The sequence below is a fragment of the Tursiops truncatus genome, chromosome 11, assembly GCF_011762595.2.
Source record: "Tursiops truncatus isolate mTurTru1 chromosome 11, mTurTru1.mat.Y, whole genome shotgun sequence".
Taxonomy (NCBI): domain Eukaryota; kingdom Metazoa; phylum Chordata; class Mammalia; order Artiodactyla; family Delphinidae; genus Tursiops; species Tursiops truncatus.
Window position 1 is genome coordinate 101,170,595 of NC_047044.1, and position 26,840 is coordinate 101,197,434.

Consider the following 26,840-nt stretch of genomic DNA (forward strand, 5'->3'; position numbering starts at 1 on the left):
AGACACATATGCATCCTCTCTGGAGAAAGGTAACATCAGCACGTTCTCCAATTATTTTGAAAGACAGTTTTGCAATGATAGGGCCTAACCCACAATACAAAATAACTAGGTACACAAAGAGACAAGGTAACATGAATGAAAAGGAGCAGAAGCTATAGACAATAGAAACAGACCCACAGGGGATCTAGGTCTTGGAATTATCAGACATAGACTTGAAAATAACTGTATTTACTATATTCAAAGAGATCAAAGACAAGGTCGATAATTTTCCAGAGAACCAGAAGATGTGGAAAAGAACCGAATGTAAGTTTTAGAAATGAAGAAGACAATATCAAATATGAAAATGCAGTGTGAACTGGGAATTCCCTGGCAGCCCGGTGGATAGGATTCCAGGCTCTCATTTCCGTGGCCCGGGTTCAGTCCCTGGCTGGGAACTGAGATTCCACAAGTCGCACGGCTGAAAAGAAACAAAATGCACTGACTTGATTGAAAGATTTTGTGCAGCTGAAAACCGAATTATTGAGCTGTGGCAAGGTCAGGGGGAATATTGAGAATAAAGCACAGAGAATCAAAAGAACGGAAAATACAGAAAAGAATGTAAAGGATTGGGGAATAAAGGCTGAATTTATGAGATGGGTTCTTCCTACATCTATTGATAGACTCGGGATCTTGTTTACTGATGTGGTGGATTACATTTTAACTTTTATTGAAGTACAGTGCAGTGGTTAACTTGCTGTAGGGGGCGTAGTACCTGGAGGGGCATGAGTGGGGCTTCAGAGAGCGGGTGATGTTCTATTTCTTGATCTGAGTGATGGGTGCATGGCTTTGTTTTGTGATAGACCATACACCGTAGCATCTTTATTTTTTACACTTTTCTGGATGAATATTTCACAATTGTTTTCCCCAGAATGTCTAAGACAGAAGAAGAAGTGCAGACCCAGGCATCTGCGTCATTGGCAGGTGCATCCTAGTTTTCCTGTAGCAGAAAGAGGCAGTTTGTCACCAGCGGGGAGGCAGCACATACGGGGCGGCAGATCATGACGCAGTCACTTCCCACGGCTCAGAGTCGCTGTGAGAGACTTACTTTTGAGAAGACTGGGAGGCCCCATCCGGGGCCAGAGGGAAGAGGCCGTGATCAGTACCGGCATCCGTCTGGCGCAGGGTCAGAGAGTCTGCGGCGCATTTGCCGTGTCTGCTGGGACGGTGGCTGAGGGTGGAGGGCTTAGGGGTCAGTTGGCTTGGTTTCTAACTCCAGCTCCTGGACAAGTCATCGGTCGTACCCAAGCCTCGGCCCGTTGATCTTTATCAAGATAGCTGGAGAATTCAATGAAATGATGTGTAGGGCGCTGCGCCCGGTGCCCCGCTTGTGCCGGGTCCTCAGGAAGTGGGAGCTGCTGTTGCCATCGCTCTTGTTCACTTTGGATCCGAATTTTTTAATATTTTTCCTTTGAGTTCTTTCCAACTCAAATTGCTAATACAAACAATTAATTCAACGTGAAGGTTGGTATTTTAATTACTCTTACAGTTGGTAATTTATTAGGCAGCAGAGTATCCACCATCCCCTTCCCAGGCCAAAACCCTCCGGTAGTGCTCACCAAAGCACTTGCGGGACGCAGAAATTTATTAAGATGGAAAGGTTAAATTAAAAATAAATGAAAAGCCCTAATGAATAAGGACATCTTAATAAGAACAGGCAAAAAAATAATGAAGCTTGAGACTGTAGGAGCCGTCCAGGCCAGGGCTCTTCTCCCTACATCAGGCACCCTTGAACCTCCCTGTGACGAGCTTACTCCTTAACCCAAGAGAAAACCACTGCCTTCCTAGCTCTAAACCTGTTTTCTCTTGAAAGCCACTAATACTGTGAGGCCATTAAAAGTGTCCATTGCTTCATTAGCCAAATGAAGCCACAAAACGTGATCTGTGAGATTCATCATGCCTCCAATATCTAGCCAGTACGAACTGGTCATCTCAACCTGACGTTGATGGTGATGATGAGGACGTTGGTGATGGTGATGGTGATGATGATGGTGATGATGGTGATGATGGCGGTGATGGTGATGGTGGTGGTGATGGCGGTGATGGCGGTGATGATATTAAAGATGATGATGTTAGTGATGCTGGTGATGGTGGTGGTGGTGATGATGATGGTGATGATGGTGGTGATGGTGGTGATGATATTAAAGATGATGATGTTAGTTATGATGGTGATGATGATATTAAAGGTGATGATATTAGTGATGCTGGTGATGATGGTGGTGGTGATGCTAATGGTGATGATGATGATGATGATGGTGGTGGTGATGGTGATGATGATGATGATGATATGCTAATGGTGATGATGATGTTGTTGTTTTTGACGATGATGATGAGGGTCACAACCACACATACTGATACAACATGCATTTCTTCACTCCAGTCAGGCATGACCATGGAAGATGAGGCCCCAGAGGTGGCTAGTGAGTTACAATCAGAGGACGTTTATCTGATCACCCTCCCTAAGAGAGGACTTGGCTCACAGAACTCAGAAGCTCCTGGTTTACTAGAGTGATGATGGTGCACATAGAAAGCGGACCACTCTGTGCTCACCGTCCTGTCTGCCCCACATTGTCCATTTGCTGTCGTAGCCCCTCTCCACCTTCTCCACTCTGCTCTCTGGCCTGCGGGACTGACCACTGGCCTACATCAAAGGCTGCCTCCCCTCTGCCTTCCAGTTGGGTTCAGTCAATGACAGGGTTTTCACGTCCCCAGACCTTCCCTGCAGGCCACCTGGCTGCTCCCCTCAAGCCCCGCCCCCAGCAGACTGCTCTCCTTCCTGCTCCTGGAAGCTGCCTGTTTCCTGCTGGAACCCCCTGTCCTGCTGCTTGTAACCTGTTTTCATTCTTTCTGCAAACAAGTTTTGAGCACCTACTGTGTTCAGCTCGAGCAGAAGGGGGTTTGAAGTCTGCCTTTTATGATGGGACCACTGCAGGTTTCCGAGCAGGGACATCTTAGGGTGAGCAATGGGCCAGGGCTGCAGAATGCGTTGGGGTGGGTGGGAAGTGGAACCAGGAAGCCCGGTCACCAGTCCAGGTGGGAGACAGTGAGGACAGCAGTGGCTGCTCTGGGAGGGCAGATATGACGGGCGCCGTGGATGAAGCACGGTCTGCGTTTGCTGAGGAAGTAAGCCAGGCGACTGCCAAGTGTGGGGCCTTGTGGGGAGTGGTTTTAAGGGGAGGCTGCGAGTTCAGGGCTATGTTTCTGGAGTGTGATGAGCTGGGAGGACAAGCCGGTGGAAGACCCAGTAAGCTTGTGGAGTAGCAAGGCTTGAATTCAAAAGAGAGAGCAGGGCTTCCCTGGTGGCGCAGTGGTTGAGAGTCCGCCTGCCGATGCAGGGGACGCGGGTTCGTGCCCCGGTCCGGGAAGATCCCACGTGCCGCGGAGCGGCTGGGCCCGTGAGCCATGGCCGCTGAGCCTGCGCGTCCGGAGCCTGTGCTCCGCAACGGGAGAGGCCACAACAGTGAGAGGCCCACGTGCCACAAAAAAAAAAAAGAGAGAGAGAGCAAAAGGCTGTGTCGTTGCAAATGCACACCCACCTACTGGTGGTGACTTGAGCCCTTAGGAGAGAGTGACGGGAATGGATTTCCTGAGAGAGAGAATTTAGACAGAAAGAGTTGAGAGAGAGACACAGAGGATGGAAGACAAACCGGGGCAGAGAGCAGCTTCACGCCTGATGGCTCACGCCCCCTCCTCAGGGAACCGTCTGCTGCTCTCCCAGGTCAAGGCCGCCTCTCCCTCCTCTGTGCATCCATGGCTCTTTGGGCTTCATTCTCTTTTTTTTTTAATTAATTAATTTATTTATTTTTAACTTTGGCTGTGTTGGGTTTTCGTTGCTGCGTGCGGGCTTTCTCCAGTTGCAGCGAGTGGGGCTCCTCTTGTTGCGGAGCACAGGCTCTAGGCGCGCGGGCTTTAGTTGTGGCGTGTGGGCTCAATAGCTGCGGCTCGTGGGCCGCAGAGCACAAGCTCCGTAGCTGTGGCGCCCGGGCTTAGCTGCTCCGCAGCGTGTGGGATCTTCCTGGACTAGGGCTCGAACCCGTGTCCCCTGCATGGGCAGGCGGATTCTTAACCACTGTGCCACCAGGGAAGTCCTGGGCTTCATTCTTAGGCCCACTGTCACCCGCTTCTGTGATTAGCTGTCTCCACGTTTGCCTCCTCTCTAGCTGATGCCCCTCCTGGGCAGGGACTGCATCCTTTTCGTCTTTGTAATATTCCCCAGAGTAAAAGTCCAGAGGGAGGGAGGGAAGACGGGAGACATAAAACCAGCTGTGCAGTGGGAAGAGCTGAAATTGTAGAGCGTCACGGAGACAAGGACGAGAGAGTTTTGGAAAGAAGGGAGAAATCGGTGGCGTTGAGCCTGTCGAGAACAGTGATGTCAGTGGCAAAGGCGTGAGTCGGCCAGCGGGTAGCCGTGAGCACCTCTGAGGCTGCAAGCTAGGTCCGTCCGCGTGGTGACGATGGCCCGCCATCAAGGGGGAAGGTTGCCATTGAGCCGCCCCCCTGGGCACATGGTGGCAGGACTCTGCGGGGGGCGTTTCCTGCTGCTGGAAGGAGAGACGAGGGCTCCCCTTGGGGAGCGATCCCCTTGCAGCGATGCCGTGTCCGGGAAAAAGCAGAGTCAGACCTTGGTAAAGAGAGCTGTAGTCCGTGCACCCGTGAGCGGGAGTGCTTTCTGTATCTGGGGCTTTACCGACTGCACCTGACAAAGAGGGACGTGACCGGCTCCGGCGACAGCCCATGACTGTCTAGGAGTGGCTGAGGCCCCCCGACAGCAGAGGGGCCGGTGGGGCTGCAGCTCCGTGGGAAAACGCTGCTGCATCTGGCCCGGGGTCGTCCCGTCTTAGAAGAGCTTTCCCGGGTGTGAGGCTGCAGGGACTTCCCGTCCATCCGGGCTTCCTGGGTCTGCGGCATCCTCCTCGACGCCAGGACCCTCCTCGTTTGGGCCCCGCGGCTCCTCTCTGGACAGTGCAGGAGGGGCTCCACCTCCACCTCACACTCGAGGACGCTGGCGTCGGGAGTGCCTTCCTCTGTGCTGCCCGAGTCGTTTTCTCTGAAAGTGACGTCGGCTTCCTCACAATTCACACAGAAGCGGTCGGCTGGGTTCCCAGATCCTCCAGGTATTTCTTCTAAGAGACAGAACAAAGCCCAGGGAAGCATGAGGCAGACAGACGGTGGGGGGCCAGGTGTCCCTGCTCAGCCGGGCAGACGGCCTTCTCCGTGGGGAGGCACAATCCCCCCTGCTGGACCCACCTGCTGCCCACCCGGCCAGGTCCTCGTCACCTCGTCCTCGGCCCCCGGCTCACGTGTCACTGCCCCGAGGACACCTTGCTCCGCCCTCCGGCCACAGGGGGGCCTTCGTGACACCCTCTCTCTTCCTTGAAAGCACTCAAGTGGTTTGAGATTCTGTACCGATTATGAGGTTCTTTGATTCATGTTTGGCCCCGGGGAGCAGGTGGCCCGTGGAACATAGCTCAACAGATGACTGTGTGTAAGTGAAAATACGCGCATCGAGGCCGGTGGCCCCAGCGTCCTCCTCCTGTTCTGGCCAACTTAGCCCCCATCGGTGAGAAGTTTGTACCCACCACCATCCTGCCGAACCCAGACCCACCCCCTTCAGCGATTCTCAGTATCACTCCCTGTGGAGCTGCGATCAGGCCTCCTTGGTCATTTCTCAACGCTTTCCTACCACTTGGCTGGAACCGTGGAGTCCGAATCATTGGGACATGAAATGTGCCTTCGTAGCCGCCAGCCAAAAAGCTCTGAGTCCACGTGGAATCTGAACAATGAAGTCAAACAACGTCTGCAAAGACCTCTGATCTGGGGTTACCTCCCCCTTTACACCAGGTGACTTGGAAGTTGAATGCAAGCCCGGCTCTGCCTCAGACACACCTGCGTGCGCCGCTCAGCCCCACGAGTCTCCCTGTCCTCTTTTCTCGGGGTCCTGCTCATTGAGTCATGGCCACCCTCCTTCTCGGTTCTACCCCTGGGGCCTGAGCGGAGCAACCCGTCACCAGAGCAGGGCTGGGCGAGATGCTCCTTGATGAAACCAGAGCCCTCAGCCATGCAGCCACCGTGGGCCAGCACCACCTGCAGCCAACGTTTCCAGGCCAATCTCAACACTGTTGAAGGAAGATGCCAGGCGTGCTTTCCATAACTGATGGTTCCTCTTGATCTTCTAAGAGAAAACACCATGATTTACGTACACAGACCCTCTAAGTCTTTCCTAACTTGGAATTCTCAAGTTGAGCACAGCAGGAACGCAGACAGTGGTCCAGGCCTTACAGCAACGTGGAGGGAGAAGAGGAAAGGCCGTGCGTGCCAGCTCAGCTTTTTCTCCGTCCTTCCCTAATCCCAGCATCTAGCAAAGCCGCTCCCCAGAGCCCCCTCTCCCTGGAAGACCTGGCAGCCGGGCTTCCCGGGCGGGAGGGTGTTTCATCCCCTAAGAGGAGGTCACCTGCACAGACTGCAAATGAGAGACCGGATTTCCAGAACGACATCTTCCAGCATTGTTCTCGCACGAAATACCCTGTCCTGTTGTCGCCGTAAGTCCACGTGTGTTTGTCTGGTCTCACGTCCTGATTTAGGGCCCGGAACACAGGCTCACCGTGGGTGTGGCCCTTAGTGATCTCGTGTCCATGGGCCACCTTCCCGCAGCTGCTCTACCAGGCTGGCCTGGCCCCAGGGCTCCCACGGGGACCCCGTCCCCGGCCCGTCAGAGGAGAGCACTTGGGCGCAGAGAAGTCGCTGTGTTTTCTGAGTGGAATGGGAACAGAAGGAGCTGTTTCGGGGGCAGCTGTGAGCCCGCCCGAGGAGGAGCCATTGAGACGCAGGCCTTGAGAGCCAGTTACGTGTGGGGGGGCTCTGGGGTGCCGACCCGGGCCGGCGGTGAGGATGGCGGCCAGGGCCTCGGAGGCCGCGGGGCGCCCCCTGGCAGCAGGACGAGCCCCCCGCCTGCCCAGCAGATGTCGTGATCACGTGCCACTGCTTCACAGATGCAGATCGTGGAGGCTGAGAGCCCCGGGCCAGGGCCCACGGGAGGCGTTTAGCCCAGTCGTGCAGCCCCGGGCCTGGAGTCAGGCCACGTGGCACCTGGCCCTGTGCCCACCCCTGCCAGCAGCTGTGACGCCATGGGCAGGCCCCTTAACCTCTCTAGAACGCGCGCTTCTCCTCTGTAAATACCGTTAATGACAGTACCTACTTCCCCAGGTTGTGCTGGGGGAATTGGGGTCATCCACCTGCCCCCAATAAGTCTTCATTACAGGTCGATGAGGGCTGGGGGCTTCGGGGCTCCGAGGCTGTCCTTCACCCACTGGCTGAATCCCCACCAAGGCTCCTCCTCCAAGAGCTTATTCAGTCGCTGCTCTCATCCCTCTGAGGACGGGGAGCTCACTACCTCTCGGAGCACCCTGCTCCACCTTAGGTCTGTTTCTTGGACAGTCTTTGTGTTGAACCTAAATCTTCCTGATTGGTCCTGGCTCCATCCCCATGGTTACGCTGACTTCTGCCAGCTCTTCTTCCCCAGAACAGCAGGTTAAATCCTGTGAAGGTCGTTGACAGCCCCCTCCGTGCCTGTGCCCTTCCTGCTCCGCGAGTCGGCCTTTTCCCGATGACACACCTCGGCGTCTCCTGAAGATCCTTGAATGGAGTGGTTTCCTGAAGGCAGCCGGCACGCCGAGTCCCTGCCGCGTGCCACAGACGAGAGGACGTGAGGCCGGGGCCGTGCGTCAGGCAGGGAACAGCGTCCGCTGGGGGAACAGCCTGTGCTGACGCGAGGAGGCCTGTGGCCAAAGAAGCTGGGGCTCGGTTGTGGCTGGAGAGTGAGGCGTGAGCCAGAGGCGGGGGCCGTCAGGCTGGATGCGGAGGCGGGTGACGGCATCGGAGGAGGACTCGCGCCAAGGACGTGACACTCTCTGCTTGAGCGTCCCAACAGCGGCATGAACACCAGACGGCAGGGAGACCAGCTCACCGAGTAGCCGAGCCCAGGGGCCAGAGTGTCCAAAATACACCCTGAGAGGCTCACAGCGGTCCCCTCTGGGCGGTGGGACGACGGACGAGTTCTTTCTGTTCCTGCTCCCCTGTGTTTTCTAATCTCTCTATAATAAGCATTTCTCCTGTGTAATGAGCATGTATTATTTACATAGTAAACGGTATTTATACTTGTGTAAAACACTTCAAAAGCAAATTGGCAGGACTTGGTAACAGTGGGAGGAAGGAGCCTGGGGGCCCAGATCGGGCCTTGGTGCTCAGGTGCATGGTGAGGCCACCAACCCCAGGGGATGGCAGGGAGCAGAGTGTCCGGCGGCCACTCTGACAGCCCCCAGCGGTGGACAGAAGCACGGGCTGCTTCGACTTCCTCTGGGCCTCTCCGCAGCCCGGCCTGCAGGCCCGGGAAAGTCGCCTGTCTGTTTGCAGAGCTGCCTCAGCGATCAAACAGCCAGAAGGGCCCACAGTCTCCGCGTTCACAAAACTCAGCCTGACGTGGGAGCCGGGCATAAACGTTGGAAAGCCACTTAATGAACATGTAATGCCAAAGGGAGACTCACGCTCCAAAGCGGAGGAACTGGTTCTAAGAAGACATGTAAGAAAGGAGACGTCTCTGCTCTGGGAGCTTGGGGAAGGGTCCCCGGAGGAGGGATGCTTGGGCTGAGAGCAGTAGGGAACGTTAATTATGGAAACGCGTTCCGGGCCGAGGGAACAGCGCCGACGATGGCCCCGCGTCGAAGGATGGCACGTTTGAGTCTGAAAGAAACGCTGTTTGACCAGGAGTCCAGAGAGCGAGGGCCGGGGGCACAGGGTGGACCCACGCCCAGGACCTTATAGGGCAGGAGGAGGTCTCCCCATCCCGTGCCCCCCCATTCTCTGCCACGTGGCACTGAAGGCCTGGTCGCGTTCCCCTCGTGGTCTGGGCAGCCGGATCCGGGGACCTCCGTCTCCCCCCGTGAGCAGCGCCCCAGCAGACACCCCAAAAGTCGCTGTGCGGCTGGGTTGTAGCTTCCTCCGTGGCTCCGCACCCGTCACCAGATGTGTGTACAACCTGCTAGTTAACCGAGTCATTTGGGTCTGAAGCATCTTGTTCTACTGGGAGGCGGCACGGCCCTCGCATTAATTCACAGGTGAAATTATTCTAGCTTTTCTCTTATTTGGTTTCCTCTCCCCGGCTCAGCTTAATGGCTGGGGCGAGTTCTCCGAATTGGACTTGTGAACCCCACTCCTCCAGGTCACAAAGGCCCGGGGACTGCCTCGCGGCCTGGGGACAGGGTGCCCGGCCTTCACTCGCCAGCGCCGAGGGCGGTGGGTGAGCAGGGGTGACGCCCGCAGTGCGGGAGAGGTGGAAGGGTGTCCGTGGCTGCTGGGTGAGTGAGAGACACAGAAGGTGGCCCGCGGGGGTGACTCGGAGGAGGAGGTCCTGCTGTGCTGTGTCTGAGGCAGGCCCCTGCTGTGGGGAGGGGAGCCCGACGCCCCCCCACTTCCCTCCTGGGGCGTGGAGGCAGCGCCCACCCGTTGACGGACGGCTTTCTGGGGCCTGGGGTAGACCTGGGGGCTTGAGGGTACCTACCATTACGATGACCGTGTGCAGCATCTCGTTTAAACAGGCGACATTCTGGGTTGCTATTTATGGTTCAGCTTGTAACTGAGGGGTCCTTCTCCCCATAAGACAGTGGTGTAAGTCTGCAGACCCTTGGGGTGTGCAGACAGGACCCACTGCGAAAGAGTGTTTCTTATTTACCCTTTTCTTTCCCTGAAGGGATCTGGGTACTTGAAAAACAATTTATTGTAGTAATAGATGCAAGCCAGAATGTCCCACTTGACCACTTCTAAGTGCACAGTTCAGCGGCACGAAGCCAACGTCACCACCGTCCGTCTCTAGGACTGTTTCCACCTTCCCCAACTGAAATGCCCTTAGAAGGACAGCATCTCCCTGTCCTTCCGTCTGGAGGTGGCTCCCGGGGAGGTCTGGGGTCAGGCCCACCTGGATCCAGCTCCCCCGGGGTGTCACTCTGACCGAGTAACCTGGCGCCTCGGTTTCCTTACCGGGAACTGGGGTGCGGGCCCGTCGGCGGGGAGCGGGTCACGGCAGACGGCTGAGTTCCAGTAGCGGTGGGCGCAGAGTCCGCTTTGCCGTTGCAGGTCTCCAGGTGGTCCTGAACTCCATCATCAAGGCCATGGTGCCCCTGCTGCACATCGCCCTGCTCGTGCTCTTCGTCATTATCATCTACGCCATCATCGGGCTGGAGCTCTTCATGGGGAAGATGCACAAGACCTGCTACAACCAGGAGGGCATCGCAGGTAAGGGGAGCGCCGTCCACCCCCGGCCAGCGGGGAGACCCTGCAGTCGAGCGCCTGCGTTTCCACGGCCAGGAGAGCCAGAGATTGTATTTTTTTTCTCTCGGTTCTAATTTTTGTTTTTACTAAAATGAGTCTGTGTTAAAATAGCTAAACACGAGTGTTGTCCGGCACTGCTAAGCATTCTTTAAACGAGGCGCCTAGCCAACATTGAATATTTTAAGAATCGGAGCTAACCTGGGGACTGTATGTCTCTGCCCCCTTGTCCCCCGTGTAGCTTGTCACCAAAGTGCCCTCGGGGGGAGGCCTCGCCCTCAGCTGGTGGCTCTCCCGTCACAGCCCTGGGTCGTCCGTCTGGGTGTCTCTGCCTCCCGTCCGGGGCCCCCAGTCCAGGAGGGGAGGACGGCCAGCAGGAAAACTCCTTTTCCTCCAGGAGGTGTGTCTGTACCTCGGGCATCCGCCGGCCCGTCCTCTCTGACACACTCTCTCTGCGTCCCTTCCATAAATCAGCGCATTCAACGAGCCGTGCTACTCGCTGGGCTCTCGCCGGTAGGACTGGACTTGGGGCTTGACCGACATGCGACAAACTGCTGTCTTCAGCTACTGAAGTCTCAGCTGGACCTTTAAGAAAACATTTAAACAGAGATCAACATGGCTTTTAAACGAAGTAGTTTAACACAAAAACTTGTTTAAAAAAAAAATACCCCCGCACGGGGTTAGCCATGTTCGACTTACGTGACTTTTTTCCAAACAACAAGATCTTTCATCCTAGTTTCTGGCACCTTAGGGCACAGAGGGGAGCATCTCTCTGAAGCATTGCGAGACCTTCTCTCCCCTTCGCGTCCACGGCTTCACACTCCCGCTCAGCCCAGGCAGTAGATTAAACTTGGCCCCCTCCCTGGGAGTGGGGAGAGCGTCCACACAGGAGGCAGTGAAGTGGATGAATCATGATCGGAAACCAAACGGATCCCCTGATCTGAGTGACCTGGACGAACTGGCCGGGTGTTTGCATGTGGCCACAGCCAAAACAGAAACCCAGAAGTGTAAACCTATGGTCACAGACTCGCGCAACTGTTTCTACTTCTTTGATGGCAAGTCTAAGAGGAGACCGTTTCTTCACTGTAGGGAGAGTTTCTTGGGTCATATTATATAAAATAAACTGTCACGTTAAAAAAAGGAACTGTTTTAAAATTGAAGGAATTAGATCTCGACTTTAGTTAAAATTCTGAGATTTCCAGCCTTGCTTAAAGAAATACCCAATAATGCAACGAATAACATTCTCCCCTTTAATTCAGATCCTTCCTTTTGTTGGGCTCGACCTGTAGCTGCCCAGAAACAGTAAACTTGTGTTAATTGTGTGCCTTCCTTAGAGCTCGTGCTAAGACCTGCTTCAGAGCCACCACAGAACGTCTAAAATTTATGCCGTTGTATTGAAATGGCCAACGACTCGTTTGACCCAGACTCCTCGGGCCGGTGCGAGGATGCCGAGTCCGAAAGGCCCCATCAGCCGGGCGATGGGCGGTGCGGTGGCTCTCACCTGCGCACCAAGGTGTGGTGGGGAGATGCGGTGAGACTCTGTGCTGAGTGGCCGCGCCTCCACGCGTCTGTCCTCGCTGAGCGGGAGCTGCTCCCACACCACCCCGTCTCTGCCATCCGACGGGGAAGCAGTCAAGGTGGCTCTTCCGCGGTCGGCAGGATCCTACGGGGGCTGTGCCCGCACCGCCTGGAAGTCTCTGACTTTGTGGTCCTGCCTTCAGTGGCCTCAAACAGCCAGAAAACGGTGGGCGTGATGGACAGGGTGAGGGACTCCTCTGTGCCAGACGGGGGTGGCTGGAGGAAAGGCTGCCGCAGGCCTGCCGACACCTTCCGCGACCTCCGTGCTCTCAAGAGACAGAGCAGAACTGGCCTGGCCGAGTGGATGGCCAATCTGGGAACACGCTACTGTCCATCCCTGAGGGTGAGCAGACCAGGAAACGCAACTGAGACACCTCCTGATTCCTCCCGGAAAAAGCCCGGGTTATTTATGGGATGGGTTCACCTCCCCCCGACCCCACCCCACCAGGTTCGGAAGAGAATTGGCCCGCATCGTGGAAACACCATCGCCCGGGGAGACAGGGTGCCCGAGGGCAGACCCCGGGGAGCACTCCCGAGAGAGGAGCCCCGTCAGCCCCGCGGGAAGGGTGCCCAGGACACGCTGCAGAGGCCATTCCGCCCAGCACCCTGCACTCAGGCGCTCACTCACTGCCTGCATCTGAACCACGTCTGATGGCCGTCCAGGGACCCTCTCGTGTCATGGGGGCCCCTTCCATCTACACACTGATCAACGCTGACAAAGAGGGATGTGTACAGGAATCAGACGCACTCAGCACAGCCGGAGCGTATCTTTGAAACCACTCCCCACGCGTTCTGGAGACGTTTGCATCACCTTTGGAATGGGTGTCTTTTTTTAATTTTAGACTTTGGAGTGAATTCCTCTATTTTTCTGCAAACTTAGATTACGCAAAAGCGCTTGTGAGTCCTCGTCTTGGTTTTTTTATGGAATTTACGTCAGATTATTTTTACACTTTGGGATTATTTTGTGAACTTGTAGATTTTAGGGTACCTTGGATTTTGAGCCATGCTCCCTATCAAATCCATACCAGAAAGCACTGGAGCTGCCGGTGTACCCTTGTTCTGTCTCCAGGCTGCCCCTTCCAGCCCCTGCAGATGTGGTCTCAGGAGAGGAGATCTCCCCCGATCCCGGAGGCATCTGCAAGGCGCCTCCCTTGTTCCTCAACAGATACATCACCATATGTCCGTCCTTTTTGTTTCTGGTCGTCCCATCTGTTTGGTCGCAGTCCGAGCCAGGTCACTCTGCATAGCTCTCCCAAGCACAGTAATTACCCCTGAGACTGGCAGAGAATTGGTTGGCTGAAACCCAGAAGTGAAATCACTTTCAGTCTATTCACTCCTTAAAGTTGGGGCCTAAAAAAGTAATTGGTTTTGTCTTTGGTGATTTCTTCCTGGAGGCCCTCGCTGGCGCTCTCCCAGATTTCGTGCTCTTGTTGGGCACTAACTGCACTTCCAGACTCTCTCCTCCTCTGTACCTCCATTCTTTTACCACAAACTTAATTTGGACTTTCCAGAATGACCCCACCTCTCTTCATTTCTGCTTTAAAACGGGGAGCCCGTATGGCTTTGGCTGTTTCTCCAGCGTCGTGTTCCCATTTCCCTCTCCGGGAATTCATGGCTCTGCTGAGAATCCAGCACGTCTTCACGTTCAAACTAATTTCCCCCCACCCTCAAGTGCATGTCGCCGGGACCCACTGATCTGTGCGTGCTCACATGTGTCGGGTGTTCCCTTTAGTGCTTTTTATAGATACCTATTTTTACCAGATAATTATTGCCCCTTAATTGTTCTCAAATCTTCTTTTTACTGTTGTTCAAGACAGATTTAAAATAGCAGAGTGGCACTTGATCCTGTAGACCATCTTTCTGAACCTCATCCTCTCTCTTTTATTAACGAGATCACGTCCCCTGGACGCCGTTTTCTTCTCAACATACATTTGTAAAGCCCTCAAATACGTTTCCCTTCCTTGAGGACACTGAGGACTCCGTCTGGCAGCCTTCGCCTTTTCCTCGCTTCTGCCTGTGTTCAGGAATTGAGGTGCAGGGAAGCTATCAGACTGGGACTAGCAGCACCTTTGTTGCGCTAGAAAGCAAGGCCGGAGAAGAAGAAACACAAGCTTCCCTCTATTTTGTTCACCTTCTCTTCTGTCTCATCTTTCATCGTCCCAGCACTTTTGTCACAGTGACTGAACACATCATTCTAGAAAGCGGGTCACTAGGCAAGTGAGACCCAGCAAAATTTAGGACCTGTTCGGTTCTTGGCTTTCCAGTCCACCTACTCTCAGTTTTTAAGTGCTTGTTTTCCACTTTCTCATGTATTGTTAGGTCTGAGATTCACTCTTCAGGTTCCATCCTTCTATAGCCTCCCATTCCTTAACCTCACATCCAAATCTCCTAAGATTTCAAAATGTCAAAAGTCACAAAAATCTATGACTGGAGTTCCATTACGTGAATGGAGGCCTCCTGGGGGTTAGACCCCAGAGTAGGAAATGATGGGGACACTGTTGTCCCCCGTACAGTTCAGGGACCAGGGAGCGCCTTGGTCATCACACAGACACACAACCTAAAGCACCAGGCCAGGAACAGGCCAGAAGCCGAGCTGCTCACAGTGGCCCCGCCTGGAAGCAGGCCAGCTGTCCATCAGCGGGCGAGCAGGTAAACGCACAGCAATGTGTACGGCCGTGCAAAGGAACAGATCTCGAAACACGGCGCTACGTGGAAAAAGCCACCTCGTGTGTGATTCTGTAGATATGAGATTCCTAGGCAGGCAGATCTGTAGACAGACAGCAGGTGTGGCTGCCAGGGCTGGATGGGAGAAGGGCCTCGGGAATCTGGGGCGATGGAAGCGTTTCCAAATGCATTGTGGCAATGGCTGGAGAACTCTATAAATTTACTAAAAATAACTGAGCTGTCCGTGTTCACTGATGAATTGTACGGCATGTAAATTATATTTCGGTGAAGCTGTTGAAAAGAGAGAGAGGGACTTCCCTGGTGGCGCAGTGGTTAGGAATCCGCCTGCCAGTGCAGGGGACGTGGGTTCGAGCCCTGGTCCGGGAAGATCCCACATGCCGTGGAGCAACTAAGCCCGTGGGCCACAACTACTGAGCCTGTGCTCTAGAGCCCACGAGCCACAACTACTGAGCCCGTGTGCCACAACTACTGAGCCCGGGCACCACAACTACTGACCCCATGCTCCTGTGCTCCACAACAAGAGAAGCCACCGCAATGAGAAGCCCGCGCACCGCAACGAAGAGTAGCCCCCGCTCGCCACAACTAGAGAAAGCCCGCACGCAGCAACAAAGACCCAGTGCAGCCAAAAATATATAAATAAAATTAATTTATTTAAAAAAAAAAAGAAGTAAGAGGGAAGAGATATGGGAACATATGTATATGTATAACTGATTCACTTTGTTACAAAGCAGAAATGAACACACCATTGTAAAGCAATTATACTCCAATAAAGATGTAGGAAAAATTAATTAATTTAAAAAAAAAAAAGAAAAAAAAGAGAGAGAAAGGGAAAAGCCAAGAAGACACAAGTCAGCATGTGTCTCCAACCACCCAGCTCAGTCCACCTCCCTAAGAGTCACCCCTTAGTTAAGGATTAATATTCCTCTGCTGTCTTCCTCCTGAACAGCTGCGATTTGAAGCCACAAACTGAGAAACAGCCCAGGAACCCACAGTCTCTGTACAGAGGTCCTCGCCCCGTGACTGCTTGGGTACGTTTGAAGCCAGAGAGGACCCTGGTGGCCTGGAGTCCCCAAACGAGGGACGACAAACAAATTCTCTCTCGGGGGCACGTCATCACTGAAGTCGGAGGCAGTCATCTGTTTGCTAGAACCGGGGTCCATTCTGTTTACTACTGTTTCTTCCTACAAGCCTAAGGCGATGTCCTTAATTTCACAAACTGCAGTGAATTCCACGTTGTGACCTCCCGCAGCTGGGACAGGACTTTCAGTATTTTACCAAAATGGAAATTCTTAACTCAGCCAAGTCTTAGTTCAATTTACCAATGATCTCTGCACGACAAATACCTTAACTCACTAACTTCCTAGCAGCTATTCCTGGCCCGAGCACAGCCTGCGGCCATGGGGTATGTTATGCTGTTTCTTGAAAAAGCCTAGAGCGCTGCATACCTGGGGAGCGCCCTCCCCGTCCCCCACGCCGCTCTGTCCTGATTAGAGGTCAAGACAGCTCTTCTCTTCCGAAAGGTCCTAATGCTGGAGAAAAGGGCAGTCCACAAGTTTGCACGCAACATGCACAAAATACCGCAGTGGCGTTTGTGCTCAGGGGCTGGGATAAAGCTCTGCAGTAGGTACTCTTCCCGCCATCAGAATTTATTTTCCTTCCTTCATCAAGAAGGCGTCCACTGCAAAGTGACTTGCGTCCCTGGTAAAGCATCACGTAATATGTCACGGACCCATGTGGAGTCAGAAAATATCACTGGGCGGGATCTCTGGCCAATTACGTGAAAGAACCTTCCAATCAACAATGCCCTCGCCCTAGACGCTGGCATTCCAGCAGAAGTTTCTACAGATACTTAACCACCAAAAAGAGAAGACGAGGACTCACTACCACGTCCCAGGATGTTTTACACTCAGAGTGGTTGCATCGTAGTTATGTTTTCATTGCCCATTTGACAGCCAACAGCCCTCCTGTCTTTGAAATCGATGACTGAGGTTAAAAAACAGTTTTACAACAAGTAGCTGAAAGCGCTGACCTTCTAAGTTGATGACCGCACACAATGAATACCTGGTGCCCTGTGTCATTCACGTTGTGTTTGGGGCATTGATGTAACTGTGTTCTGCATTGTTGCCGCTGGGGTCGTTTGCTGTCCCACCAGCCTCGCCCATCACTTTTCTCTCTAACTTCTCTCTTCTTTCTCTGCCCGTCCCTCTCCCCTCACCCCCTGCTTCCTTCTCTTTTCCCCCGGCCATTTGAGATGTCCCAGCAGAAGACGACCCCTCCCCCTGTGCCCTGGAGACGGGCCACGGCCGGCAGTGCCAGAATGGCACGGTGTGCAAGCCGGGCTGGGATGGGCCCAAGCACGGCATCACCAACTTCGACAACTTTGCCTTCGCCATGCTGACCGTGTTCCAGTGCATCACCATGGAGGGCTGGACCGACGTCCTCTACTGGGTACGTGCTGGGAACGGGCGGGGGCGGGGAGCCCACAGACTGCCGGCTTCTCCTTGTCGTCCACCTTCTCCGTCTTCCCGTGATGTGGTCACACGCACACCGGGGTGGGACGGCCGATGAGGGCCTTCGATTTCTTCTAGGTCTTGCCTGAGAAACAAAGCCTGAGGCTCTCACCCTAATGAGTCTCTCTCTGCCCACCAGCCCAAGACAAGTGTCACCTTTCCTTTGTCCTCCATAGTGAGAAACGCTGGCTCGCAGCCCCGTGGGGACACGGCCGGTCCCGACCCCAGGGTCCTCAGCTCCTGCTCCCTTGTAGGGCTCCTGTTCCCATCCGTGTCCTGCCTCTGCCCCCCAGAGAGAGCCGAAGGGCACAGAGTTCAATTCCTAGGGCTAAAGAGAAAACCCAGGCCTGATCTTCTAAGAAACCACTTTTATTGAATCGTGTGGGGTCATGGCCTGCTATCATGTTTCTATTTCCCATGTAAATCTTACCTCGTTATATCAGAATAGTCCATCAGACAAATGCATTGCCATCCTTTTCACTGCTGACAAAGCGCTCCGCTGGTTATGCGATGCTTATTCAGAAATGCCACTTCTCGAGGGCCAGCCACTCAGCAGCAAGTCTCCTTTCACCTTAAAGATGCTCCTTTTATCATCCAGCAGCCAGCACTGCTTTGCCAGGTGTTCACGCAGCCTCTGCCCCGTAAGCACACACGTCATACTTGGTCCTTCTCCATTCTGGCAGTCAAGTCCAGTGTTTGTAAAAACTCCAGAAAATGTAATCCTTTGTAGTATCTCCTGCTTCCACGTGAGAACTGACTTGCTAGAGCCCGGTGCTGTGCTCCAGCATTTGGGTGGAAAATGCCTGTTGCCAGGCTTGAAAATACCATCGCACCCAGAGCTTTGCAAGCAGTCGGAGGGATTTGGCCGTCCTGGAAACGGTCTCAGAGGCTGCTTGGGAGGGAGGGGGGTGTGGATGCCTTCCCAGCAAGCCGAGCTGCCAGACCGGGAAGAACAGTGCCAGGAGAGGTATGGAGCTCCTCCCGGACCAGGAGGAGTCCTGGAACGGCTCGGAGATGCTTTGCGCGTTCTGGGCATTGAAGCTTCTAAATTGTTTTTCAACAATTCAAAAGCCCTCTTCTCCCAGTTTCTGGGGTAGGGTCGGCAGGCTGAGACCCAGCGCTGCCGTGAAATGTGTGCGTCTCTGTGCAGGACCAGCTGACACTCGCCCTCGTGCCTCGTGCCCCGCAGACAGTAGTGAGCATTCCTTGCCTGCCGGGGGTGCCCAGTCCTCGGGACTCAGACACAGTAACATCCAGCTCAGTGTAGGCAAGCTGACTAGCCCTAAACTGAACAACGCAGTGCCGCTAGAGCCCCAGAGAGTGGCCACACTGTGACACTTTGCAAAAAGGCAAAGTGTCTAATCACTCCTCCCTCAAACTGAGGTGGAACACTGGAGCCCATCTCCCAGGCTCATCCTCAATGGGAACTTGGTTTTGAATAATCTGTGAGAAAAGGGGCATTGAGCTTACTCTACCTGGGCAAATTTAATTTCGTGCAGTAAAGCAGATCGAATTCAAAAGCGGCCCTCACGGGTCCTTCTATCTTGGGTGAGTCCCTCTGGCCAGCCAAGGACAGAGACATCCTTCTGCAAACGGACAGCACAGAACACATGACTGTGTGGAACTGGGCTTTGGAGTCTCATCACATGAGCTTCAAACCCGCGCCTCAAGTTGCTATGGAAACGCCTCCCATAGCATCCAGTTGAGGGCAGGGTGGCAGTGGGTGGGTGGGTGTGGGGCTAGGGGAATAGGTATAATTTACTTTGCTGCTGTCCCTGGTGTATTTTTGGGATCCTCCTTCATCCCTCCCTCCCTCTCCCCCCACCAGCCAGATGTGACCCGAGGAGGTGCTGTCACGGTGACAGCCAGCATGGGGGCTGCGAAGGAGCACGCGTGGCAACCAGCAGTTTTCAGCAGCTGTGTTGTGCTTTTCTCCCTGCGGGTGGTGGGTGGGTGACGAGCTTGGGCCGGGAGCAGGGAGTGTCTGAGGTGGCGGGCAGTCCCAGGCCCAGGGGACAGCCTCGCCCTGACCTTCCCTAAATGGCCGAGCCGTGTGCGCGTGTGTGTGTGTGTGGGCACACACGTGTTCACGCATGCGCACCTACACACACACACACACACACACACACACGCACACCCGACACTGAACCGGAGCGTCCTGGCGGGTGTTCTCGAGGAAAGCCCCGCCCAGCCCGCAGCGCCTGCTGCATGCTGTTCTGCCGGCTCCCACTTCTCTCGCCTCTCCTCCTCCTTCCTTCTTCCCTCCCCCTGCGCCTTCCTCGCCTTCAGGATTTCTCCTCCAAACCCCGAGGCTCTCACACCTCCATGTGCTTTCGTGTAAAACACGGAACTTTCTACGCAGGGAGGGGCCCACGCTCCCCCCGTCCCCAGCCGTGGGACCAGACGCTGAGAGTCCGGCCCCAGCACCTGCACCTGCAAAGGCTCCCGGGAGAGTCCAGCTAGAGCTCGAGTCCCCTGCAGCCTAACGTTCCCAATCGCACGGCGCTGCTTTGGTGCCACTGGCTTGAACCCGGCTAGGGAGACGGCTTCTGTGGAAGGTGGGCCCAGGGTCCTCCACTCGGAGGAAAGCGTTCCCCCCCGAGTCCCGGGGGCAGGTCTGCAGGACGTGGGGACGGGCAGCCACGGCTCCAGGTGTCGCAGAGACTGGACCCACCGGCTGGATAGACATCCCTGGGGAGCTGACAGCCCACTGGAGCACCGAAGCGCTGAAGCTGGCTCGGGGTGGGGGGACGGTTGGCAGGCCCCCAGCTCCTCCTGGGGTGGCCTTGAGTGTGAATCCGTCAGCCCATCCCGCGCTCCCGACTTGGAAGGGTTCGTGGCCGGCCAGCACGACAAGCCTGGGCAGTAGTGCTTGGACGATTCCTCAGCTGTTCACACCGCCCGCTGGGACGGGCTCCCGGGCAGCCCTGCGCTTGCCTTCCCCGTGGCCCGTTCCAGGAGTCTGCGGGTGACGGGGCGGGGGCACACGGGGATTTGGAGACCAAGCCAGAGCGGGGCCTTGGGGGTGGGAGTTCCTTGGGAAATGGCTTCTGAAGCCAAAGCCTGTCTGCTTACTCTCCGAATGTCCACACCTCTTAAGAATAGCGGGGAAAGTGATGGAGTGGAAGGTGTGGGCTGCCTCTGGGAGCAGTTGTGAGAGAGGGAAGCCCCGTCGGACCGTCCCCCGGGGATGCCACGTCTCCAGGTCTCCTCTCGGTGTGTTTTGCCCCACCCGGTGGCGTGTCACTCCAGGCTGCTTTCTTGTGTGTTTGGGGCTCGGGTTTCCTGAACCGAGACAATCTGTAGGTTCTCAGATGCGGCCCGAGAGCTGGGGTCCATGTGAACCCTGAGCACCCTCTCCACGTGTAGCCAGGTCACAGCAGCGTGCGCTGGGGTCTGCTCATCGCTGACTTCCCACCTGCCTCGGATGGCCCCTGCTCGTGGGGACAGCAGCGTGGCCCTGACCTGGGGGGAGGGCGGCCGGCAAGGGGGCTCCTACCGGGGGTTCAGGCACCCAGTGCTTTAGGAATCTCGATGCCTCACCCACCGTCCATCAGGAGGATTCTGTTGACCTCTGCCCACGATGCCCTCTGACCTGGGGCCCCTGGGATGCTGTATCCCGTGTGGCACAGGGCAGCCCTCTGACCTGCGTCCTGGGGTCACCTCCTCCACTGACACCCGGGCCCCCTCTTTCTGACACCTCCCGTTTTCCCCAGTTGGTCTCTCCATGACCAGCTCTTCCGCTTGTTTTTAAAAATTAGAAATTCAGCTTAAAACAAGATTAGGAAGAATACGTCAGGAGAAATCATATAAAAGATGCATCTTCTGTCGTACCTGCCTTAGTTTGGTTCAGCAGGAGACCTGGGGAGTGAAAAGCTAAGGTTTAAACTTTGCGCAAGTCAGTCGTCAGCTCCGCACTCGCCCGTGTGGGAGGACATTCCTTGTAAACACACGCGTGCACACACGCTCACACACACTCACACATACACACCACGGCCACTGATCTCCGGTCTCGGTGCTGCCGAAGTATCCCTCGTCTATGACGAAGGTCTTTGGCATCCAAGCAGAGACTCAGGTGCGTTAGCCTATTTTCTCCTGTTCCACCTGCACCTCTTCTCACTACAGATACGGGAAACGAGCCTCTGCAGGCAGCCAGCTAGCAGAGCTGGTGGGGCTGAGTTCTCCTGGGGACCTAATAGTCATTGGAAATGAAAACCCCTCCAATAACCCAAAGACAGCATCCTGGGCTCTTGCATGGGGACCAGGTAGAGCAGGTGTTAGGTCTCCTCAGGACCCCCTGGTCCTGAACCCAGAATCTGCCCGAGCTAGAGCGTTACCACTTAGCGCCCACAGCGCTTTACACAGAGGACCTGTTACCCAAACAATAAACCCGTGGTTTATAAGCATTTGAAGAAGGGGAATTTGCATCTCTCAAAGCTATTATTTCTTTACTTACTAGGTTTAGTTTTATTCATTTCACTGGCACTAGGCAAGTCCTTACTCCTCGGTAATTCAATTGAACATTTCGTGAGCACTTACAAGGTCCCCAGGCCCGCGCTCGAGGAGTTTGGGTGTAATTGGAGAGGTGGGGACCCAGAGACACGTGGGTCCCACGCAGGGCTCGGCGAGAGCAGGGAGAGCTCGTCAGAGGATATGGGGTGTCGCTGGACTTCAGCTGGGTGGGGGGCAGAAGAGAAGGAGAAGCCAGCTTTGTGCCAGTTTGGCTGGAGAGACGGTGCTTCGGGCTGCTAACAGACCCAGGAATCAGCCCGGCACCCCGTGGTCTCAGCACGTGCCGGAGGCCCACCCGCGACAACAGCGTCAGGGCACAGGCGTCCACGGGGCCTCCGCTCCTTGCGGGGTCCCGGCCGAGTCCGGGGGGAGCTGCCTTGTTGGCCTCCTTGGTGGTGGGCCTGCTGGTGTCTCCCACAAGATCCGGGCCTTCCTGCTGCCGTGAGCAGGGGCAGGAGGTGTCGGGCGAGACTGTTCGCCAACCTGTTGCTGTCCCTGCGACTGTGGGTGGACCCTATGTCGCGCAGGCAAGGTGACAAAGGTCAGGGGTTCATTGGGCCATCGCCCAGGGCACTGGCTTTCCGGACAGAGCAGATCCTGCCCCCTGAGCACAGTCCCCGTAACGCACCATGACTTCCACGGGCTGCACGTCCTGCCTTTGACGGCAGGTGACAGCCTCCCGCGCCCCTCAAACTGCTCAGCCTTTGGGGACCCGCAGTGCCCAGCCCTTAGAGGGGGAAGCACCAGACGTGAAAGCCCCCGGGAACCGGCCGGAATGGAGGGAGACCCCGAGGCAGTGGGGCCGGAGCCATCGTTCCTCCTGAATTTTCTTCTCGGGGAAACATGTATGTTGGATTTGGAGGCTCGAGGCTGTGGTCCCCTCTGGGAATTAGATGTGGGGGAGAGTAAGGCGTGTGTTCCAGCGAAGGCTGGGTCACCCTGTGAGGTGCCGGCCCGGGGGCCGAGGGGCTGCAGGTGGCAGGCCCTGGGGTGCCTCTCCGCGCCCCTTCCCCGTAGGGGCCTGAGAAACGTCTGGCTTCAGTGCTCTGAGAAGACCTGTCCCTTTTCACCTCTAAATAACAGTGTCAGCAATCTGGGTCATTTTTTTAAAATGTGCCTTTATTGATGCTTCTCTTCTTAATAGCTCCATTCGGGCTGAGTGAAGCCATCCGTCTCCCCGCTCTGGCGCTGCCCTACTTCAGAGCCGCCCGCACATGCGCTGGTGCCCAGGCTGCCTGGGGCAGGGGGCCCAGAGCAAACGGGGTTGTGGAAGGAGGTAAAAGCCAGGGCCGGCAGGCCCAGAGGCCCCTCTGGCTGCTCATGGGCCGCAGGGCAGGGGGCCTAGGACCCCCAGGAGCTCATTCACCTCTCGTCTGTCCTCCACCCACCACCCTGCACCTGCAGCCCCCAAAGTTGACCCTCGGAGAGACCAGCCCACAGTCTCGGAGACCAAAGAGTTGGACAAGGACAGGTGGAGGCCATGCGTCCCCTGGACGTGACCCTGGCTCTTCATGGGGTGTCCGCAGGTCCTGAGGTTATCTAGGGGTCACGAGGTTCCATGAGGCTGGCTGTGGGGTGGGTATCTGGGGGTCAGGAGGTCTGTAGCTCCATCCGTTGGAGGTCCTAGTGCTGCTGGACGCCTCACCCCTTGCCTGTGGCCCAGAGGAAAGGACACTCAACTAAATAGGGGCCCAGGAAGCCTCTGAGGTGCATGGGTTCCTTGAGTCATCAGAGATGTGTGGCCTGGGGGACTGCACTTTCCGTGAGCTTAAATGTTCACAAAATGTAGGGCACGAGGGGGCTTCCCTGGTGGCGCAGTGGTTGAGAGTCCGCCTGCCGATGCAGGGGACACGGGTTCGTGCCCCGCTCTGGGAAGATCCCACATGCCGTGGAGCGGCTGGGCCCGTGAGCCATGACCGCTGAGCCTGCACGTTCTGTGCTCCGCAACGGGAGAGGCCACAGCAGTGAGAGGCCCACGTACCACAAAAAAAAAAAAACTGTGGGGCACAAGGAAGCAGCCGGGGGAGATCTCCCCCAAGGACGCTGCTGAGGCACCAGCCCTCCCTCCCCATCCCCGTCTGCCCGGCTCTGGGGCAGTTTCGCAAGGGTGGCCCTTGGCACTGGGAGCGAGCCCGTCTCTGGATGGCCCTGCGTGGGTTCATCTCTTGCCCTGCCCTCCTCTCGCCATCGTGCTGGGTGCTTCACGCTGCCGGCACCATCCCAACACTCGCCAGTTCCTGGAATCCCTTCCTGGGGCAGGACCACGCGGCCTCCAGGCGGCCTTACTGCCCCTGCCCTCCCCCCTCCAAGTGGCACCCCCGGGCTGCCTGATCCGGCCTCACCGGCCTCTGCAGCCTCTCCTGGAGGCCCGTGGCTGTGCACACGCACCCCTGCAGCCGCATTCGCCACCTGACGTCCACTGACCTGTCCCCCTACAGCAAGGGCCTCCCGTGGGTAGCGGGGCCGGCACAGAGGGGGCCCGTCCGTCCACCCGGCTGGCCTCACTGAGCACCTGCCTTATACAAGGCCCTGTTCTGGGCACTTGGGGGCACAGGCTACACCCAACGCCCGTCCTCATGCCACTTGCACCCCAGCACGGAGGACAAACGATGCATAGTAGTGAGTAGATTATACACTTGGAAAGTGTACGTGCTGCGTGGAAAACAGAGCGGCCGCGTGGCAGCGAGGATGTCCACAGACTCGCGTTACACTGGATTGAATTGTGACCTGGGAAAGTCGCGTGTTGGGAACCTTTTCCTGACGTGGCTCAAACCAGCGACCCCGAGGGCGGGACAGAGCTGTGCTCTCTGCCCTGTGGTCACGCTGGCGAGCTGCCTCCAATGAGACAATGTAACCCCGGGTAAACGAGAGCAGGTTTGGAAAGGACGCGGGGGCAGCACTGAAAACAGTGCTTCTCAGGGCACGAGCCGCCCCGTGGACCTGCGTGCAGGGAATCAGCCTCTGTCGTGCCGTTGCCTCGGAGGCTGGGGGCCGTGGACCAGCGGTCCTCAAACCCCGGCTCGCATCAGACTCACTGCAGGGCTGGTGAGAACGTGGTCGCCGGGCACCCCCCGTGTGGACGGAGGGCCCAGAGTGTGCAGTTCCAAACTCGTTCCCAGGTCCCCCGGTGAGGCCAGGGACAACACCTTGAGAACCACGGGTGTAGGTCATTTGGGGAGCCTGTGCACTTAGGAATTTGGAAACTCGGGGGCGTCGACCTCCCACGGGGATCCACGGTCCCGTGAGTTGCAGGCACGGGAGCTGTCCCCTGAGTCCAGCCTGAACAGCCATCCTCCCCGGCCCGAGGCCTGTGGTGCCGATAAGACAGCACGGTCCACCCTAAACTCCAGGCGCAGGGGTCACCCCCTGGGAAGGCACCTCCCCACATGTGCCCGAAGGTTCCAGCCCCCAGCTAGTCCCTGAGTGCTGAGGCCAGGGTGGCGGGCGCAGGGGCCACATAAACCCAACTGAGCGAAAACCATCTCGTAGGAAGAACCACTTTAGAGGTGACCCAGCTTCTTAGACAACCGAATAGATAACATCGGAGGAAAATTCTGTTCCAGAAAATAAAGGGTCAGAGAGCGCCAGGCGAGACTCCCCTGAGGCAGAGCCTGCCGAGGCCCTTCTTGCTTAGGCCAAGGTCACGGGGTGTTTGGGTCAAGGTGGTGCCCGGTGACAGTGATCTCCCGCGCCAGCCTCTACTCACATCCTCCCTGCCTCCCTGCCCACTTGCTTTGACTCACTCCTGCTTCTCTCTTTCCTAACTATCCTTCGTCTTTCCAGATGCAGGACGCTATGGGCTACGAGTTACCCTGGGTGTATTTTGTCAGTCTGGTCATCTTTGGATCCTTTTTCGTTCTAAATCTGGTTCTTGGTGTGTTGAGCGGGTAAGCTGACCGTTTCTGTGTCCTCTTTACGGCGCAGCTGAGCAAGGCCCCAGGTCCCGCTGTATCCGTCACCAGGCCCAGGAGAAACAGAAAACGTCTCCGTTGAGCCAGGATGCTGGCCGTCAGCTGGGCGGGCCGTTTGGCCTCTGATGACCTAGAGGCCCCGGTCCCGGTGCTGCCCGGTCGGCGCCGGGCCCGGGGTGGGCAGGGCCGTGCTCGGCTGCTCTGGGAGCTGTACTAACTGTGATTCCGTTCTTCCAGGTCAATGATGCCGTGGGAAGGGACTGGCCCTGGATCTATTTTGTTACACTAATCATCATAGGGTCATTTTTTGTACTTAACTTGGTTCTCGGTGTCCTTAGCGGGTAAGCAGGACCAAACAAAAAGGTCTTGATTTTTCCATTTATTTCACTTACTCTTTCTGCTTTTCCTGGCTTTATTCTTTTTCTGACTCTGATGAACCTGGGACGTGGGGCCACCCCAGGAGCCTTGAAGTGAATGTCCTTGGCCTGGCTGGGCAGAGATCAGAGGCACAAGGCCGAGCCCACTGGTTTGGGCTGCAGTGAGAGGTACCCAAGCCCACCTGTCACCTGCCACCCGTGCACCCCTGGCTGTCCAGGAGGGCAGGATGCTTCTTCAGGAACCCCAGAGCAGCTGAGCCCCTTGGGTGGGAAGTGCTGGGCAGAGGAACTGGAGGAAGATTCGTGGGCCGTGGGCTTCTGGCCCGCGTGGCAGCCTCGCAGATGGGTACCTGCCCTATCTCTCCAGCCACAGTCCAGGGCAGGCTGGCGGTGAAGACGCAGGTCCCCTTTACCCAGTGTTGACTGGACCAGGGTACCAGGAGTTTGAACTAAAATGCAAGTAAACAAAACAGACTGAAATGCTCATTCCCTTTGGCGCTCATCACAGACTGGGCCGTCCATCTCTGTATCCCTTCTCTGAAAGGAAGGGCGCTCAGCTGTTTGGAGCCATCGATCACTGGAGCACAGAGGAGATAGAATCCACTTTCTTTTAACTTTGTCTGCTTGGCTCCAAGTGCAAGGCCCGCCTAATTTCAGCCTTTGCTCGGATGAAGTTAAAACGTGGCCGAGGCAGCCCGTGGCTGGGGCCCGAGGAGCCCTGGGCGGCCACCTCTGCACCTCGGGCCCCCTGGACGCCTCTTCGGCCCACTCTCTTCTTCCCGAGCCCTCACCAGCCATGCAAGGCCATCGCCTGAAGGCTCCCAGGGACACTTTCTGCCTTCGCCACGTGGGGAGGGGCAGCTGCTTCACAGCCTTTCTTCCGTCTCTGCGGACGTGATGCTGGGGAGAGTCGG

At 56.2% G+C, this 26,840-nt stretch overlaps 1 protein-coding gene across 10 annotated transcripts in view; it reads left to right on the forward strand.

The window, feature by feature from the left end:
• CACNA1C (calcium voltage-gated channel subunit alpha1 C) overlaps nt 1-26,840 on the forward strand; it is a 485,400-nt gene that overhangs the window by 317,360 nt on the left and 141,200 nt on the right. For 8 of the 10 annotated variants that reach the window (XM_073789179.1, XM_033867261.2, XM_073789181.1 and 5 more), the window contains exons 6-8: nt 10,162-10,320; nt 16,868-17,064; nt 25,787-25,890. In XM_073789179.1, the coding sequence (XP_073645280.1) occupies nt 10,162-10,320; nt 16,868-17,064; nt 25,787-25,890 (460 nt within the window). Of the gene's footprint in view, nt 1-10,161; nt 10,321-16,867; nt 17,065-25,421; nt 25,526-25,786; nt 25,891-26,840 lie in introns of all 10 variants that reach the window. The other 2 variants (XM_073789178.1, XM_073789180.1) reach the window with 2 other exon arrangements.